At 30.7% G+C, this 19,129-nt stretch overlaps 3 protein-coding genes across 5 annotated transcripts; 1 reads left to right on the top strand and 2 right to left on the bottom strand.

Moving 5' to 3' along the window:
* Positions 1–7,475: 7,475 nt before the first annotated feature.
* LOC107014224 (ribulose bisphosphate carboxylase small chain 2A, chloroplastic) lies at positions 7,476–9,802 on the top strand. The gene is made up of 4 exons (XM_015214078.2): positions 7,476–7,738; positions 8,696–8,830; positions 8,928–8,980; positions 9,414–9,802. The coding sequence occupies exons 1-4, from the start codon at positions 7,562–7,564 to the stop codon at positions 9,589–9,591; spliced, it is 543 nt and encodes a 180-aa protein (XP_015069564.1). The 5' UTR covers positions 7,476–7,561; the 3' UTR covers positions 9,592–9,802.
* A 314-nt stretch (positions 9,803–10,116) lies between these two features.
* LOC107014222 lies at positions 10,117–13,238 on the bottom strand. Its single transcript, XM_027915666.1, has 3 exons — positions 13,029–13,238; positions 12,849–12,912; positions 10,117–10,733 (listed from the first exon to the last, which is right to left on the bottom strand). The coding sequence occupies exons 1-3, from the start codon at positions 13,100–13,102 to the stop codon at positions 10,446–10,448; spliced, it is 426 nt and encodes a 141-aa protein (XP_027771467.1). The 5' UTR covers positions 13,103–13,238; the 3' UTR covers positions 10,117–10,445.
* LOC114073848 (protein ABA DEFICIENT 4, chloroplastic-like) lies at positions 13,029–19,043 on the bottom strand. 3 transcript variants are annotated; one of them, XM_027915664.1, is made up of 7 exons: positions 18,885–19,043; positions 18,223–18,370; positions 17,447–17,547; positions 17,145–17,276; positions 16,042–16,130; positions 14,411–14,537; positions 13,029–13,731 (listed from the first exon to the last, which is right to left on the bottom strand). In XM_027915664.1, the coding sequence occupies exons 1-7, from the start codon at positions 18,927–18,929 to the stop codon at positions 13,675–13,677; spliced, it is 699 nt and encodes a 232-aa protein (XP_027771465.1). In that variant the 5' UTR covers positions 18,930–19,043; the 3' UTR covers positions 13,029–13,674. The 3 variants fall into 3 exon arrangements, with proteins under 3 accessions (XP_027771465.1, XP_027771464.1, XP_027771466.1); XM_027915663.1 differs by having other exon boundaries at positions 18,223–18,376; positions 18,885–19,040; XM_027915665.1 differs by lacking the exon at positions 13,029–13,731 and having other exon boundaries at positions 14,278–14,537; positions 18,223–18,376; positions 18,885–19,038.
* Positions 19,044–19,129: the final 86 nt, after the last annotated feature.

A 19,129-nucleotide genomic window follows, 5' to 3' on the forward strand; every position in this document is an offset into this window, starting at 1 on the left:
TATATATATATATTCCATTATTTGTGTTATATTCTTAACAAACAGATTATATAGTTATATTTTGGTTGAATTGAAGAAATATTTGAGTTACACGTAAATTATATGTTTCAATTAATACTTTAGCAGAAAAACCCGAAATAATTCGAGGTCAAAAACCCCGAATAACCCGGAAAAATCCGAGGTCGAAAACTCCGAGTTTTATTGGTTTTGTTTGGTTTATAGATTTAAAATCCGACACAAATGATTTAGTTTGATATTTAAAAATCTGAACCAACCCGACTATGTACACCCCTAGTAGAAGATAAGTAGTTTGGATCATGATTCTATTAAGGGTAAATAGTTTGAATTAAGTCCAATTCGGGTAATAGATTCACAATTGGGTCCATTTTGTATAGTTTTTACCCAAGAAAGAACTACCTAATAGTTGAGTGAAATTCCGATTTTAAATTCTAATTTATTCTTGCACATGGGTCAAGTAACATAGAGTAATGGAAAAACTACCTAATTACACAAACATTTCTTTCATATTTACTAGTTCTCTTTATAGTTTTAAATAATTATATTTTATCTCTAATTAATAATTTCATACCAGATTTCTAGTCAGATATACCTAGATACATCAAAATAGGGAGAGAGACGAGTGAGAATAAGAGGGAGACAAAAAAGACCCGTCTATGTATCCCAGAGACATATAATCACATTAGATACACAACATACATGTATCTTTAGTGATTCACATCATCGCATGTATTTGAGATATCATATACATAAAAGAATAGCGAACGATATGTAAGGGAGGCGAACGAAATTTGTATACATGCAAATACACTTGGATACAATATATTTAGAACAAATTTTACCTATTCTACCCTAACTTATAAAATCTCACTAGTCTAGCAATTAATTATTTAAATATATGATGATGAGGTAAAACTTTTCCACACCAAGTGTTGTCGTGCTAATGTATACTAAAGAAATACAGGGAAACATGGAGCTATTTTTCCGCCTCTTTTTGCTTAAAATGTCTTATAGGGTAATTCTCTTCTGATTTTTTTCATTAATTTTTTATTGTTTCAAATTGAGGGTCCAAACTTTCTTTACTTTATATATCACAAAATATAACACATATCTAAAAAATAAATCACATAAATTTTTACATTTAAATTTAGGCAAATAAATCTGCACTACTCCAACATTTGTTATTGTCTTATAATATTTGAATTTTAATTTAGTTACATTAATTAAAGATTAAAAAATATTATGATAAAAACAGACGTCAAATGCTTACCTATAATGCAAAAAAATATGTCAACAATTGTGTTTCGGCACAATCTAACACAGGACATTAAATCTAAAAGAGAAAATGATCTAAAACCCTCCAATCTATGTTTAAAATTCTAACTACATACTCAAACTTCACGAGTATTCTATTACCCCTGAACTTCATATTTCTCTATTTTCTACACAAATAAACGCCGACCACAACACATAAACCAAACAAATATTTTAGCGTGATTGTACGTGCCGGGTCCCCCACTTTTCAACTCCCAATTTTAGTTTTTCTCCAATTTCTCTCCTAAAACGTAAAAGACCCATAAAAAATATTTTTTCTCTTTTTCATCTCCTTCTCCATTTGCATATGCATTTCTTTTGATGATCGAAGGAATTTGTTGTGTATTTTCAACTTGATTTCATAGTTTATCAACTAGTTTAGTGAAAGGTTAGTTCTTTATCCCTTGTTTTGAGTTTTGTTTTATCCCTTAGGTTTTAATTGATTCGTGAAATTAAGAGCAACATTGGGTCTGATTCATCCATGCAAAACTTATTCAAGTTTCATTTGTCATTTTTGATGAATTTCGAGAAAAATCAAAATTCAAATTAGAGACCTAAATAAGAAATAAAAGCAGATTACAAACCCTAAATTCAAGATTTGATGTAAAAATGAACATAAACAATTAAACCTTACTTATTTTTTTTTAGCAAAAATCGTGATTTTTTAATAAAATGAACAAGGGTTAATGGTGGGGAAGAAGAAACAATGGTTTTTTTGATGGTGGAGAAAATGATTGTTGGAGAAAGAGAAAATTTTTGTCAAAATTTAAGGTGTTCGCACCTACTCACGCGCCTAGAGGAGGTGTTCTCACCTCCTATGATAGGTCAACGTTTAAGTGTGTAGAAAATAGAGAAGTATGAAGTTCAGGGGTTAATAGGACACCCGTGAAATTGGAGCGTGTAGTTGGGATATCCAGTATAGATTGGAGGGATTTTAGACCATTTTCTCAATCTAAAATATGTAACTATTCTTGAAACATATAAATATTGAACACAAAATGTTGACAAATTCTTATAGATGCCTTCCTAAGATATATGATTTCTTTGAGAAGGCTGTTCATTCAAATTGAATGAATTTGTAATGCTTTCAAATTTGCATATTATTAGAAATTTGAGATCAACTAAAGCTTATATATATTCAAAGAATCGTGTATATAAACATTACATTCATCAAAATTAAATATTTTTAAAATAAATAATTTTTTGTTGGATAACTTTAGGGGTCGTTTGGTTTGAATACAAGTTATGATGAGATAAGTTATATTGAAATAAATTATGTTGCGATTAGTTATACTGACATTATTTCTTATTGATTGTTTGTTTTGTTGTACTAAACATAATAACTATTACATACTTCCTAAAAATAGGTGGTTCGATTACAAAAATACCCTCTTATTTAACTTTTTGTATAATTTTTTGATTGAGTTTTTAATTTAGTTAAAACCAAATTTAACTAGTCTTCTTCAACATCCAGCATTGTCAAATGCACGAACAGAAATATGTTAAGAGAACCAATTTGGCACATATTATAAATAACACAAATAAAAAAGGAGAAAGGGTTAAAAATATCCCTCAACTTCGTTTTATTGATTGCCTTTGCTTTTACGGTCAAAATAAAGGTATTTTTACCCCTACTGTTATTAATTTCATCATATATATCCCTAATTTGACGGAAAGCCCCAAATTACCTAATTTTATTTAAATTATCCAAATTTTAATCTGACCCGACCCAATTAATCATATAACCCATTTCATTTATCCAAATAAATGTTTTTTCCACCATCACCACCACCTCCACTTAAACCTCCACCAAAGTCACCATCCTCTCAGACTGTTGCACCGAAACCCACCACCTCGATCTCCCACTACTCTATCCCTCCAAGTTAAGAGTGGCAATCGGACCGGCTTTATCCGGTCCGATTCAATTTTCGTACTGATCCGTCTGATACTGGTTGAACCGGTAAGGAATCGGTCTCCCAATTATACCGACCGCTTATCGAATCGGGTCCCAATTTTTAATTCGATTGAACCGGTTCGGTAAGAACCGGTTCCAGTCTGACGCAGTAAGGACCTGTTTACCCGTTCTTTAAAATAGTTGTTAATTAGATCGCTGGGCCCTTCTAGTCATTGGGTGGGTCCCAAAACGACCAAAAGATACCCCCTCCCCTTTCTAACCCCTTTACACTATAGATATACCCTTTTTTTCATTTTAAATCACAAATTCACAATCTACTTACTTATACATTTTATGCAATCTCTCAATTTTAAAATCTCTCATAAATTGTTAATTATTATATTGTGATATTGACTTGGAGTTTGGATTTCGAAAATATATTTGAAGTAAACTGGATTTTAGAAGCTACAATAGGCATCTCTCAATTTCGGCTTTGGTCATACGTCTACTTTTACGTAGACGTTTGGTACAGTCGTTCCAATTTCCAACTTTAATTTCTTATTTGTTTATTAATTAAGTTGTTTTATTTCTTTTATATTATTATCTTGCTTGTTTTTCATAATATTTTATTATTTTAAATTTGAACAGAAATTTGGAAAGAAATAGTGGTAAAATATCAATGTCGAAAAGAAAAAATAATAGGGGAGTAGTAGTAGTTCTAGTTCTAAAATGTGTCACCTAGATTTATAGTTAATACTAATGATTATAGTCATGTTAATGAAACTTTTTTATGCCACCACCATGACCTATTGAATTTAATTCCGAAAATGAAGTAGATCGCGAGACTTTAAATAGACGTTATACTAATTTTGAGGAAGAATTAGATGAAGAAACAGAATTTAAATGAGAAAGATGAAGAGGCCCCTACCCCTACTAGTCCGGTTACCGAATTATCGGAACAAAATGAAGTCCCCCTTTACTTACTTTTTCAAATGTCGCCGGCATACGTGTTAAAAGATCTTTAATATGGAATTTTTTTTATACAAAATGAGGCAAAAACTATTGTTACTTGCACTAAAATTGGTCATGAAACATGTAACTACGGGTACATAAGGGGGAACGAGACGACTAAGAACACATTTACGAAAGTGTAATAAAGAATTTGCCCGCCTAGATGATATAGAAAGAGCTAATAGAAATGGAACACCCATACCCGAAAGTTTTATGGGAGTTGGAGCTTCTAGTATGGTTCAAGGTGTATTAAATATGTCTAACCCGACTAGTCAAAGCACACACCACACGTATAGTAAAGAAAAAGATCGTAGAGAATTAACTAAAATGGTTGTTGTTTGTGGTTTGCCCTTTTCATTCCCTTCACATCCTGATTTTGTTCATTATATTCGAGAATTATATAACCTAGATTATGAAGGTATTCCAAGAAATACAATTAAAAGTGATCTTTTTTAAATATCAAAAAGAATATTGTCATTTTCTTTGTTGTTTATTTGCTTATTATGATGGTAGATTATCTATTACTTCTGATATGATACGTAGTCATAATGGTAACAATTATTTTACACTTACTGTCCATTTATTGACCATGAATGGAACATGCAAAAACGAATATTAGCGTATAAATATATTGAAGAAACTAAAATCGATTCTTATATAGCATCAAAAGTAGGCTCTATTTTACAAATTATGGAATATGTGATAAAATAATGAGTGTCTCTTTAGATAATGCTTCTAAGAATTTAAGAGCAGTTGATTATTTAAAAAGTAGACTTTGTCCAATTGATAATGATTGCCGCACGGTAATTTAATAGTAAAAGATGGTATTTCTCAATTTGGAGTTTCTTGTGAAAAAATTAGACTTGCTTGTAATTGGATTTTTAAAGTTAAAGTAAAAGGTAGAGTTACATAATTTAAAAATTATTGTAATGAATGTGGACTTGCATATAGAAAAGTTCCAAAAGAAGTATGAACTAGATGTAATATTTTATTTGAAATGCTTCAAGTTGCTTATATTTATCAAGAGGCGATACAATTAGTTTTTAATGCTCATAATGCACACCCAAGTTTAAGAATTGACTTTGAAGATTGGGAAAGTACAAAAGAACTTGTTGAATTTTTAAGTGTTTTTTATAAAACAACAAATGCATGTTTTGGTTAATATTATCCTACTGTTTCTTCTGTTTTTAATAAATATCTATGCTATTTCATCTGAATTTGCAATTTTTTTTATAAAAAGATCAATTTAAAGATTCACTTGCTTTTATGATTGAAAAATTCAAAAAAATATTTTCCCTGTTCCTCAAATATATTTGAGTGCTACTACTTTCAACCCAAATTATAAATTAAGAGGTGTTGAAAGAATGGTTGAAAAGATTTATGTAAATTTAGAAATTAAAGATGATGAAACTTCTAGTGTTGAAGAATGTAAAAGTAGCATTTATATAAAAGTTAGAGATTTATATAATGCATATAAAGTTATGGAAATAAATACTCCAATAGTTGAACCTCCATTTTCTAAGCGTAAAAGTGAAGATACGGATGATTGGATGGATGAATATCTTGAGCTTGAATCTACTACTAATAATGATTTTGATTTATATTTCAATCAGGCATGGGAAAAGATTAGGCATGAAGAAGGACAACTTCAACCTCCAATATTAGTATGGTAGAAGAATCGTGAAAATCAATTTCCGACCCTTGCTAGGATTGTTTGAGATGTGCTAGCGATTCAAGCATCATCGGTCGCTTCGGATAAGCCTTTAGGCTCGGGGTGTGACAGATCATGATAAGGCTTTGCATATTGTTCCCCACATCATTGTCGAGGGTCCAATTAATATTTGAGAAAAAAAATGCCCAAAATCGCATCATCAAAAATTCATTGACTAACTCACACAAAACAAACTCTTGTTGATTATCCCCTAAATGCTAAAAAATGGCGTGGATCATGATGAGGTTATACGTATTGTTCTCTCAAGTCATTACGGAGAGTCATGTAAGGGTTTTGAATAAAAAAGTGTCTGAAAACCATAACATCAGAAAATTTATTGATTAACACACATGAAAAACTGAAAAAATCACCTAATTTCTATTGAGCGGCCCTTAAATGCTAAAAGAATTACATGAATCATAGTGAAGCTATACATATTGTTCTCTCAAGTTATTACGGATGGTTCCATCAAAGTTTTTTTTTTTTTTTTTTAAATGGTTGAAAATCATATCACCATTAAAACTCATTGACCACACACGAAAAACTAAAAAAAAAGATCGCCTAATACCTAATGAGTGACCACTAAATGCTAAAAAATGGCATGATCATGGTAAGACTATATGTTTTATTCCCCAAGTCATTATGGAGGATCATGTAAAAGTTTTAGAAAAAAAGTACTCAAAAATCACATTACTAAATATTACATTGACTAACATACATGAAAAAACTGAAAAACTTATTTAATTCAGTCGCTCTGAATTGCTAATCCTATACACTTCCTACACTTGTAACGAACCTTAACACACATGAACAAATAGGACATTACTTGGTTCAAAGTTGATACTCTTACGGCGAAAGGTGTGGATCTTTAGCATAGAATTCATGGGGCATTAAAATTAATTAGTAATACTAATTTTAATAACCCTAAATGATATTAGTCTCTATAGGTATAATATATAACTCTGGAGTTACTATATTACTTGACGATCTGTGTTTGGGATCAACAGTCACAAAGGTACGAGTAAAGTCTCTGATCCGACAAACAATCCGTATATCCTACCTTCCCGAAATTTCATTTATAAAATTATACTAAAATATTATTTTTCTTGTATTATCCGATCGAAAATTATGCGAATTCAACATAAAACTCTAAAAAATAATAATAATGAAAATTACAACTTAAAAGAGTGTCTAAGTTGGAATCATTGTATTACATCAAGTTGAGGACAATATAAGCAAGCAAACAAGTACTCTAGCTATCAATTTACTTTGGACTACTATATCATAAATATTTCAACCCCCCTCCCCCACCAAAAAAATTGAAGGACTCCAAAAAAAAAAAACTCAAAACCAACCTCAATCACACATTCATATCCTCTTCCTACCCCCATCTTGGATGAGATAAGATTAATGAGGTGCTTACACGTGTCACCTCTATTGTGGTGACTTAAAAAAAATAAAAAAATTCCAACCTTTCATATGTAGATATTAAGTAATTGTATAATGTTATCAAGAACCACATAACATATCAAAAACCTTATCATTTCATTATATAAAAGGATAGTGGACATCAAAAGGTTCATATTGAACCAAAAAAAGAGAGAAGAAGCAATATGGCTTCCTCTGTTATTTCCTCTGCAGCTGTTGCTACACGCAGCAATGTTACACAAGCTAGCATGGTTGCACCTTTCACTGGTCTCAAATCTTCAGCCACTTTCCCTGTTACAAAGAAGCAAAACCTTGACATCACTTCCATTGCTAGCAATGGTGGAAGAGTTAGCTGCATGCAGGTAACTTACTCATCGATTTCCGAAATTGATATTTTCTCAGTATGTTGTAACATGTAATCTGTCATATTTCTCGATTCAATTATCTAAGGGTTATATGTATGTTAGCTACTCTCTCTGACTTAATTTATGTGACGGTAGTACTATTTTATTTTAGTTAGTATAAAAAAGAGTGATTTACTTTGTTTCAGTTTGTTTGTCTGATCTTAATTCAACATAACTTTTAAGAAAGTTAAAAAGTAATTTGAATTTGTAATTTTAAAGTAAACTTATGTAGAATGTCCTACATTTTGTAATTTCAAACATGTTAACTGTCACGTGAAAAATTAGAATTAAATAATTATCAAAAAAAAGAAAGAGACGTTAGAAGAGTAATATAAATTGAAACATGAATATATGTAGTTACTGACCTCTGATCTAGTTTATGCCATTATTATTAAGTCTGTTTCAAAAGAAATGACATATTTAATAGCAGTATTGATTTAAGTTTGAAAAAATTCTATTTTATCTTTAATGAATTGATTTATAATCACGTAAATATTTATATTTTCTTAGACCATAAATTACAAAAATCTCTGGTTATTCATAAGTTCCATTTACAATTAAGTACCTCCACATAAGAATTAAAATAAGAGAGTATCTTTCAAATTATCTGATAATTCATAGAAGTTAAAAGATCCAATTGCTTAACTTATCTTTGATTATATTAAACACATGAAAAGTGTATCCTACTTATAATCTCTACGTTCAAAATTAAAGACAAATTCAAGATCTGAAATCGATGAACTCAAAATATCTCTATCTTATTATTATGTATATATACAACTTAATTTTTCGAAATGTTGATGAATGTATGTTAAATCCTTTACAATAGTGCATTTTTAGATAATTCGATAAGAGTGTAACAATATTTTCAGAAAGTCGATGACTTTTTTTTTTTTTTTTTGGATATGTGTATAGGTGTGGCCACCAATTAACATGAAGAAGTACGAGACACTCTCATACCTTCCTGATTTGTCTGACGAGCAATTGCTTAGTGAAATTGAGTACCTTTTGAAAAATGGATGGGTTCCTTGCTTGGAATTTGAGACTGAGGTCAATATCATATTTACTTTCGTTTTATCGAAAAATGATATATTTTTATATTTAGATACGATTTATATTTAACACTTGAATGTTTTTTTATGTGTAGCACGGATTTGTCTACCGTGAGAACAACAAGTCACCAGGATACTATGATGGAAGGTTAGTAGCGGATTCATAAGTTAAAGAATTCATTCATACTTTTTTTTTAGTTAAATCGTAGGTATAGGTACGAGAATCATGAAAATTAATATAAATATCATGTTTCGAACTCGTTTATTAAAAAAAAAAACTCATAAAACGTACTATGAACATCACTAGTCTGTATAAAAAGGGAAAAAAAAAGATAAATATACCCTTAGAATATCATAAGTGGTATGCAGATATCTTCGGTCATAGTTTTGGGACATTGGTACTTCTGCCGTCCAAAAACTAGAACGTTGATATATATGTTGTAGTTTTTGGACGGCAGAAGCATCAATGTCCCAAAAATATGACGAAAAATATCTGTATACTATTTACGATAGTTCGGATATATTTATCCCTTTTCTCAAGTTTTTGTAAATCTAAAAAAGTTGAAATTTTGAATCCGCAGGTACTGGACCATGTGGAAGTTGCCTATGTTTGGGTGCACTGATGCAACCCAAGTGTTGGCTGAGGTTCAAGAGGCTAAAAAGGCATACCCACAAGCATGGGTCAGAATCATTGGATTCGACAATGTGCGTCAAGTGCAGTGTATCAGTTTCATTGCCTACAAGCCAGAAGGCTACTAAGTTTCATATTAGGAACAAAATTGTCTTTAGGGACACTTTGTTTTTAAATGCTACTTAGGTCTTTTTTGTCTTAATTCCAACAAACTATTTATGTCTTCTACTATTCGGTTTATGTTTTGGATGTATGAGTACCTAATTATATGATAATGATTTGGTGCTTTGTTTGTAAATTTTGATTCTTGTGGTTTATATGACTTTTTGTGTTTTACAATATCTTCAATCCTAAATGCAAATTGGAGCAGAGGTAGGAGATTAGGTGGAGAATCGAATCCAAATCAATAAAATAAAAGTTCAAATAGTCAACCAAAAGAGACACAAAATATGATCAATGAAGTAGTTGAGGAACCGTGAAGTCATATGTTTAAATCTCAACCAAGACAAAAACACTCGATGATTCTTTCTATTTGTCATAACTTTGGTTGACAAAGTTGTACTTATTATTGATGGGAGTTGATAGTGAAATTAGTCAAGATGCGCAAAAGCTGAATCAGACGCCAAAGTCCTTAAAAAAGAATGTTGGGGAGAAAAACAAAACTTATATCAATATTTTCTATTCCAAAATTTCACATATATACATTATACAATACTACTAGTTAATTTTAAATTATCAAAAATTTGGGCCACCAAAAACAATGGAGTGCATTTACAGATGCAACCAAACAAAATTATCACACACCTCTCAACCAACTTATTTTCACTGTGCAAAAGAGAGACATCTTTGCACAGTAATATTAAAGCAAAAACCAAAACTTTAGCCTAAATTCTCCAAAAAATTGTTCTTATTTTCTAGTTGAATATTCTATATACAGAGTTCATTGTCGATATTCCTTTATATACCGTTCAGTAAGGAAGATTTATGCCATAGCAGCCATTCGAGAGTTTAGGCAGTCAAAGCCCTCGACCCTATTTGGTGAGTGAGGTTTCCCGAGTCTTGCCCTTGCACACCTTCCTTTACAACTTGATGATGGAGAAGATGAGGATGAAGTAGATGGACTTGGTGATGAAGATACGCGGTGTTTCTTTTCATTTGAGAATTGAGCATCATGGATTAATGGATTCATAACCCTGCAAGGCGGTGAACCAGAGAAGAATGGAGGGGATGATGACAAATCTGATGCATATTGTCTTGCAGCTACGCCATCCTGTTAGACCATGAAGATCATTTTAAGAAGTGGCAAGGTTGAATCAGTGGAATGTGTTATGACATTTTCCGTAAACAGTAGGCCAGCAACAAAAGAAACACCTATATATAGTATGTTGTTGGGACTCTCCAAATGCCTACACCTGTGTTGGATCCACCAAAAATACACTACTTTTGGAGGATCTGATATGCACCCGTCAAAGTTTTTGAAGAGTCCGAGCAACATAGCATATACATGTAGACACAGGTACACTGACAGTTGAATGTGATCAGCAAAACGGAAAAAAATACAGTCTAAATTAACTAAACAAATCTACTAAAGATACCATCATAACACAAGTCATATTAATTAAATGCACTTCCCAACCTCACATTTCCTGAATTAAACGCCGAAGGAAAGAACAATAACCAACAAATTCAATTTTTTCTACCTTATGCAATTGGTATAAGCTAAAAAGTAAAAACATGACTTGAACTGAAGATCTATTACTTTTCTAGTTTTCTGTTCATCTCAAAAACATGCTTTGGGGATAAATTATGCTCCATTAAGAAAACATACAAGACCATAATTATGTTTCCATAAGGCTCCTTTTAAAAATATTTTGCGAGTGCGCATCTAGTGTCTTCATAAGAGTTCGATATTGAGATGGTTAATAAGATATTGGATGGAATGACGGGGCAAAGGAATGGGATAAACATAAAGACGGGAACATTTCAGTTATCCTTTGATTGGATTCAACTACCCTCTATTTCCAATTTGTCTCATGAAACAGGGTTTAACTACTCTTTGCGGATTGAATATTTTCTGTGCAGTTAAACATCACCTTGACACCTTAAAATCATTTAACGTTTGGTGACTGGTTAGAGTTATGCAGGGTTAGTTATTCCACCTTCTATCCTGTGTAAAACAATAATATAGATTCCCTCATAACTTATGCATAATTTAACTCTAAACCAGCTACCAAACGACCCCTTAAGAATCAAAGCTATTTTTCAAAGAAAAATAATTTAAGTATCAAAACCACCAAGAAGAAGGAGCTCCGGTTAGCCACCCAAGATCCCCTTCTAGTAGGGCAACTACTTGATTGATTACCTTTGTTGAACTAGTAAAATCACGTGTCAATTGGCACCTCTCCATGAGGCTCATACCATAAACACCACTCACATAGCTATTGAGCCATCATAAATGATACTGAAACCAACAATGAGGATATTTTCGTAATGACAATATGCAAACAGGCTACGGTATTTTCGATTATATAGATACATGCAAACCCAACTTACTCAAAATATGCAAGCAATGACAGAACCATGATTTTTCATTAAGGGGTTTCAAAAAATATAAAGAAGTAAATACACAAACATGCCAAGGGGATTTAAAAATCTACTATATAATTATTTAATTTGTGTATATACAATGTAATCTACCACCAACGGGACTCAAATGAACCCTTTTCCCCTACCTGGCTCCGCCCCTATTTTGCAAGTTTAGTTGCGTAAAGACACTCGTATTAGTGTGTATACATATCAGTTATCACCTGAGCTTCTGAAGCTTTGACAGACAACATGTTGAATTAATTTCATGCAGAGAAACTTATACACGATAAGATTCATCCCTAAGTAATTATGTCAATTCCTATAGAAACAACATAACGATCTAATCAATTAACTTAGCTTGAATCCCAAACTAGATGGCGAACAGCTACATGAATACTCTATATCCATTATGCTCTATTCATGCCGGATTCAATATTCAAAGATTCATCACAGTTATTCTCTTTCTTCATCATCAGCCGGATCACTATTCGCAACATTGATCACAACCCTCCTCATTTAAAAATCCTCCCTCTTTGAAAAATACAAAACTATCTCAAGGAATTAAAACATCCCTATAGATTCACATTCAACAACAACCTACCCAATGTAGTGGAATCTGGGAGGGTAGAGCCTACTCACACTTCACCCCTATAAAATGACACGTAGAGAGACTGTTTTCGATAGATCAACGAAAACAATAACACAACATTATGAAGACATAAGCAATAATAACATCACCATAGATAACAATTAAATAATACAATAGGGTGAATTGATAATCATGAAAAGAAAATCTAACCTCTTTACTAATGAGATCAAAAAGTTCTTCACCCCCTTTTGAAATAAAAACCTCAGATTGATTTCTTTTTCCACCATTAAAAAAAAAAGTAAGAACAACCCATTAAACACTAGATCATAAACATACATGGGTCATTAAAATCTTGAAAAATAAGATTAGAAATTTTTAAAAAAAAATCACCTTAAAGGTTGGCAGTTAGAATGGGTATTGATATTCCCAAGCCGACGAGGTTTGGGGCAAATAAGTGAACCCATCGGATAAAATGTGGCTGTAACCCAATTTCAGTCAGCATCAAGGGAACGGCAAAGCCCCATTATACACTTTTGATAAACAAACAACTAATTAGTATTTTTCTATCTTCCTACAATTATGGCAAATGCCTAATTTCCTTTTAACAATAAAAAAGAACTCCTTATTTATATACAATGCCTATTACTTTCATTCCATATTTGTAGGACTTATATTTATCTCAATCCTATCATTACTTTATTAAATGAGTTGGCAATATATATCTCTTTCTATTTTTATTTTTTTATTAAAATCCTTTTTTGGATTATCGTGAATCTCATAGGAGGACGTATGAAATAAAAATAAGATTTTATATTGACATTTTGATACACTGATATACCATAATAATAAATAGAGTCAATGGTGATTTTGCCGTTGGAAGAGTCGCTTCCTACTAAAAGTGTTTTTCGAACCGTGGATAGTCACCCATCACACTGCTCTCAAACCCTACCTGTGGTGAATCTGGGCTAGTTTCTGCATACCTCGACTAATTTCATGGGATATATGTTATCTCTCATTGGATTAGTTGTTGCGCACCTTAACTAATTCCATGGAATATTTGCCACCTCCCAATAATAACAAGTACAAGGTAACTCTGTCCATCAAAGATAGGAGAGATGTAAATGATCACCTAATATATTTGTCTCCACTTTTTTATTAGTATATAGAGGATTAAAAATAAAATGTCAGTAGTTAGAGAATTTTTTACTGCGGTAACCCGGTGAGAATGGTGGACGTCGATTCTTCAAATGTTATCGTCTTGGCTCATTATCTTGTGGTTATTGAATTGGATATCAACAGTAAACTTTCAATTTGTGTGTCATTGATGACTCACAATCAAAAGATTGAATTAGATTCAATTCGAAAGGAAAAAAAACCGTTGAAGAAGATCCTAAAGGAAATGGTGGCACTAGAATTCATAAACCAAACATTAGTTCTAACTTGTATGATATTACTTTTTTTTGCAAATTCAAATTTGGAGGATAAAGTTTCAAACTTGAAGTTCGAGCATTATATTGAATGTTCTAATTTGAAGAACTTGGATGATAATAAACCTAAGTGAAAATTGAAAGGGCTGTCAAGTTGATGTAGTGTACTATAGTTATGTTTGAACTTCTTTTCTTGGATCATTTGTATTGTGTAGTCGTTATTATAATTATTAAATTTCCTTGAATTTGTTGGTGATAATATAATTACAATTGAGAAACAAAATATCGTATGGTATTCTTATCAAACATGAAATAATACTTGTTTTAACATTAATTATTTTTTACCTCCCTTAATGAATAGAGCTTTTTGGTGACAAGATGAGTAACAAGTCCAATGGGACAACACAATAATATCATTGGAATAGAATGTCGTGTTTCTATATCATTCTGCAATCCATCATGATAAACTTGCCTGTTTTAAAAAAGAAAAAAAAAACTAAAAGTTAATAAGAGTTTTAATTATTTTTTAAACGGATAAAGGTTAAAAATATCCTTGAACTATCAGAAATAGTTTAAGTATACCCTTAAAGTATATTTCGGCTCAAATATACCCTTACCATTAAACTATAGGTTAAAAAATACCTTCTCATTAACAGAATCGGTTAAACGCTACTTAGATGCCATGTGGATGTCACATTGCATGCCACATAAGCCAATAAAGTTCCACTCATGCCACGTAGACTAATAAACTTACCCCTAATTTCTCCCAATTTTCTCCATTTTTCGTAGAATTTAGAAACGATTTCAATGAAGAACATAGAACCCCTTTTCCTCATTTCTCCATTTTCTTAGAACGATTTCAAAAAATACATAAGTTCTAAGGGAAAGAGGTTCTATGTTCTTCAGTGAAATCGTTTTTAAATTCTAAGGGAAATAGAGAAAATTGAGGGAAATTAGGAGTAAGTTTATTTTTTACGTGGCATGAGTGGAACTCTTTTGGCTTATGTAGTATGCCATGTGGTATCCACATGGCATACAAGTGGCGTTTAACACATCCTGTAAATGAGAAGGGTATTTTTGACCCTATAGTTTGAAGGGAAGGGTATATTTGAGCCGAAATATAGTTCAAAAGTATATTTAAGCTATTTCAAATAGTTTAAGGATATTTTAACCCTTTTCCGTTTTTTAAAAAGAAAAAAGTAAAAGAAAAGAGAAAATGAGTCACTTATAAAGAATTAACATTTTTAGTCTCCGTGAAATATTATCGAAGTCTATCGATTAGACTTTGACAAGATCATAACAAAGAAAGATATTAGTGAGAATTCACATTTAGAGGTATAATTTTGATAATTTCAAGGTATAATTTATGTTAATATCTTTTTAGTGTCATGGTGCAGTTTTTCTTAGGATTTGATGGTATTTTCTTAATGATTATGGTTAATCTTTCTTTCCTTTTATTTTCATTGATTAATTAAACTAATAAACATAAATTATTGGGATAAAACAAAAGTATCCTTTAGATTATTATCGAGATTTTAGAGACACATTTTAGTTAAACCAAAGTTCTATTACTTCTTAATTTATTTCTTTTTAATAATTTTGTACACCTTTTTGATTTACGTGACATCCAAATATCTACCACGTGCCTCAACTATATGGATTTACAGAGTATGCACGTAAACCAAAAGATGTATAAAATTACAAAAAAAGAGTTCAAGTGCAGGAAAGGGGGGTAATAGAACCTTAGTTTAATTAAAATTTGTCTCTGAAATTTCGATTATAAATATAGGGATAGTTGTGTCTTATCCTTAAATTATTAATTATTCTTTTTTCACAAACTTAATAAAAAATCAAAATTATTGTTCAATGCATATTTAAGTGAATATTTTAAATCTATCCATAAATATAAAGAAAAATTTTTGTTATTTTTTCTAAGTAAGATTTTAAAAAATAAATACAGATAAAGATAGACCAACCTAGCAGCAAAAAGATCTATAATCAAGAGGTGAATCCATGCAGATGCTAATGTAATCTCCCTGGAAAACATCTTAGCTATACCAGCCAACTGAATGACAATACAATGTTAGAATAATATTTAATTAGTCACAAAATTTAAAAAACAAATATTAAATTTTATGATCTTAAATAAATTATAAAAATATTTAAAAGATTATAAGAGCATGTTATTAAAGGTCAAAAGAAAAACCTAAATGAATGGAGTTTGATGTTAAACAGAACACATGGAAGGTAATAATATTAATATACGTGTTTATATCAATTTAATAAATATCTCTACACTTGTATCATTAAATGATACTCCTTTTGTTTTAATTATGTGGCATCGTTTGAACTTTGTCAATATTAAAAGTACTATAAATCACAATAATTGACAATTTAAAATATTTAAAAAATATGTATAAACAAACGATCAAAATGATAAATTTATTTAAATCTAAAAATTTGAATGGAACTATATAACTTGAGACAGAAGTAGTAATTGATTAATAAATAATTTCAGTTTATTGATATGACCCGATGTAATCACTGATATGGATGATTTTTTACCGAGAGAGAATCTAGGGGTAAATATACCAATTAAGTTACGTGATTGATTAAACTCAATAACTTTAACTAAAAACAATAACAATATTAAAATTCGGCATAATACATAAATAGGCCCTTTAACTTGGCTTCGAATTACATTTATGCCCTTCAACTTTGGGTGTGCACAAGTAAACACTTAAACTTGTATAAAGTTGAACAAATTGACACACATGTCCTACGTGTCATCCTACATGTTATTTTTTGTCCTACGTGGTGTCCTACGTGTATTGTGCCATGTAGGACTAATGTGTTTATTTATTTAAAAGTTGGACAGTTAAAGTGCTTGTTTGTGCATTATGAAAGTTAAAGGTCAAAGTTAAAATTTGAAGCCAAATTTAGGGTCCAATATATGTATTATGCCTTAAAATTTTCATACAATGTATATATATATAAATAATTTATTCAAAACTTAATAAATTTCAAGAACGATAAACATAAAATTCCGAATCCGTAAAAGATATAGTTGATCACAAACCTCTGGAATCCAAGATGTATTAGAAGGAAATAATAGTTGTAATGTATCTGGTGTCCAAGAAAGGTATAAGAGATATGAATACAAAAGTCCAAACACAATATAAGGAATGTTGCTTTCCATCATTTTTTGGGTCTGCAATTAGCATATGATAAAATTAAACAATGATATTGATGATACAATTAAGCAATTGTCAATATTTTGTTTGGCTTGATATTTAAAATTATTATTTTTTGAATTAAAAGTTTATCTTTTTTCTAAATAGTTAACACTACAAAATTATTTATATTGATAATGTTACTTACAAGTTTTGCTTTAGGTGCCACAACCATAAAGACATAAAAGGGAAGAACTGCAATTGTTCCCAATGGGAATACACTTTTAACAACTTCACAACTTGCTAACCCTGCAAAAGAAGGAGCTTAAACTTAATTTACCCAAATATTTTATAATTTACCAGTATCGTTTTATTTTACTTGACTTTTATATTAACGTAGAAATAAAATAAAAGATTATTTGTATATTTTAATAAATCAAGAGAATTTATCAGTTTCTTTCAATACTATTTAGTAAAATTATTTGTACTAGTATCCCCTAGACTATGATCGAAATTTCAGAAACAAATCTTAACTAAACTAAGGTCCTATTACCCCTGAACTCACTTTTTTTTAAAATTTTCTACACCTTTTTAACTTACGTAGCATCCAAATATCGCTCACGCGCCTCAACTGTATGGAGTCATGGAGTGTGCCAACTACTACATAAGCCAAAGTGTGTAGTTACCGAAAAATGAGTTTATTAGGGTAATAAGACCTTAGTTTAGTTAAGGAGCATCTCTGAGATTTCGGTTATACTCTAAGGATATTTGTGTCTTATCCGTATTCAAAAACACGCTTAAAGTATTCTTTTTTTTTTTTAGTTTCATATATGAATTATTAAGTATGCGAATTATCTACATGAACTGTCATCAACTATTTATCAAAATACACCTTAACTATCAGTTATTTCCTTTACCTACTTGAAGTATCATCAAAGAATTGATAAAAATATATTTAATGAATGAAGGAGGAAAAGTGATTACATGAAGCAGACACCCTTGAGCTCCTTCTTTGCAAAAGAGTTTTTGGAAGATTTGGACTTGTAATGACTCTTGATCCTTCAAGAAAATATTGTTGCCTTGAAAGAACAGAGCTATTTGATCCATGACCAAAAGGGGCAGTTTGGTTCCTCTGCAGCTAGTTGTATAAAATAATTCTAAATTTTAATTAATAAATACATTATTAAATTTTCCAATTATAATATAAATGAGCAAGAAAAGTTAAGTGGTACCCTCTATTTTCATGTATAGTGAGTTCATTTGTATAATCTTTTACTTTGTTATTTTAATTTTACTAAACGTGTAGAGCTAGAATTTTTACTCAAAGGTTTAAAAAAACTACAATACAAAAGTCATGAGTTCATATCTACCACTTGCTACAAACTTTTACACATAAATGTATATGCCACATAAAAATATTGAGTTCAGATAAGCATGATGCCATCGGTCTACATCCATATCTCTCCATATAGATACCAAAAACCGAAGAAAAATTTTTTTTATTAAAAAAAAAACCAATTCAATAGTCAATACTCAATAAGAACAAGTTATTGGAGCCTTAAAATGAGAACCAAATTAGGAAATTTAACAAAAGGTAATTCAAAATGAGAGTATTAGGTAATATTGTAGTAATGGAGATACCATACCTTGTGTGGAATTGAAAAGTGGCAAAGACAAGAAGAGAAGGCCATGTTTCAAGTAGAGAAAATATTCAGCCCAAGAATTTAAAAGAGTCTAACAAAGAGAGTTGAATTTAAAGAGTGCACGTAACAAAAAAATGAAAGTTGTGTGCACATGGCAAGCTATTGATAATTTAACTAACCAATGTGACCAAAAAAACAAAGAAAAATTATATATATATATATACACACACCGACACCTCTTAGAGATA

This window comes from Solanum pennellii, chromosome 3 (assembly GCF_001406875.1).
Source record: "Solanum pennellii chromosome 3, SPENNV200".
NCBI classification, from domain to species: Eukaryota; Viridiplantae; Streptophyta; class Magnoliopsida; order Solanales; family Solanaceae; genus Solanum; species Solanum pennellii.

Excerpts from the sequence above, each read along its gene's own strand:
- LOC107014224 (XM_015214078.2), top strand. The coding sequence starts at position 7,562 with ATGGCTTCCTCTGTTATTTCCTCTGCAGCTGTTGCTACACGCAGCAAT. Across the intron at positions 8,831-8,927 it reads GCTTGGAATTTGAGACTGAG|CACGGATTTGTCTACCGTGA; the intron begins GTCAATATCATA and ends TTTTATGTGTAG. Across the intron at positions 8,981-9,413 it reads CCAGGATACTATGATGGAAG|GTACTGGACCATGTGGAAGT; the intron begins GTTAGTAGCGGA and ends TTGAATCCGCAG.
- LOC107014222 (XM_027915666.1), bottom strand. The coding sequence starts at position 13,102 with ATGGGTTCACTTATTTGCCCCAAACCTCGTCGGCTTGGGAATATCAAT. Across the intron at positions 12,913-13,028 it reads TCTAACTGCCAACCTTTAAG|AAATCAATCTGAGGTTTTTA; the intron begins GTGATTTTTTTT and ends TGGTGGAAAAAG. Across the intron at positions 10,734-12,848 it reads TTGATCTCATTAGTAAAGAG|GATGGCGTAGCTGCAAGACA; the intron begins GTTAGATTTTCT and ends ATGGTCTAACAG.
- LOC114073848 (XM_027915663.1), bottom strand. The coding sequence starts at position 18,929 with ATGGCCTTCTCTTCTTGTCTTTGCCACTTTTCAATTCCACACAAG. Across the intron at positions 17,548-18,222 it reads CTCAAGGGTGTCTGCTTCAT|GGTTAGCAAGTTGTGAAGTT; the intron begins GTAATCACTTTT and ends CTTCTTTTGCAG. Across the intron at positions 17,277-17,446 it reads TGGCACCTAAAGCAAAACTT|ACCCAAAAAATGATGGAAAG; the intron begins GTAAGTAACATT and ends TGCTAATTGCAG.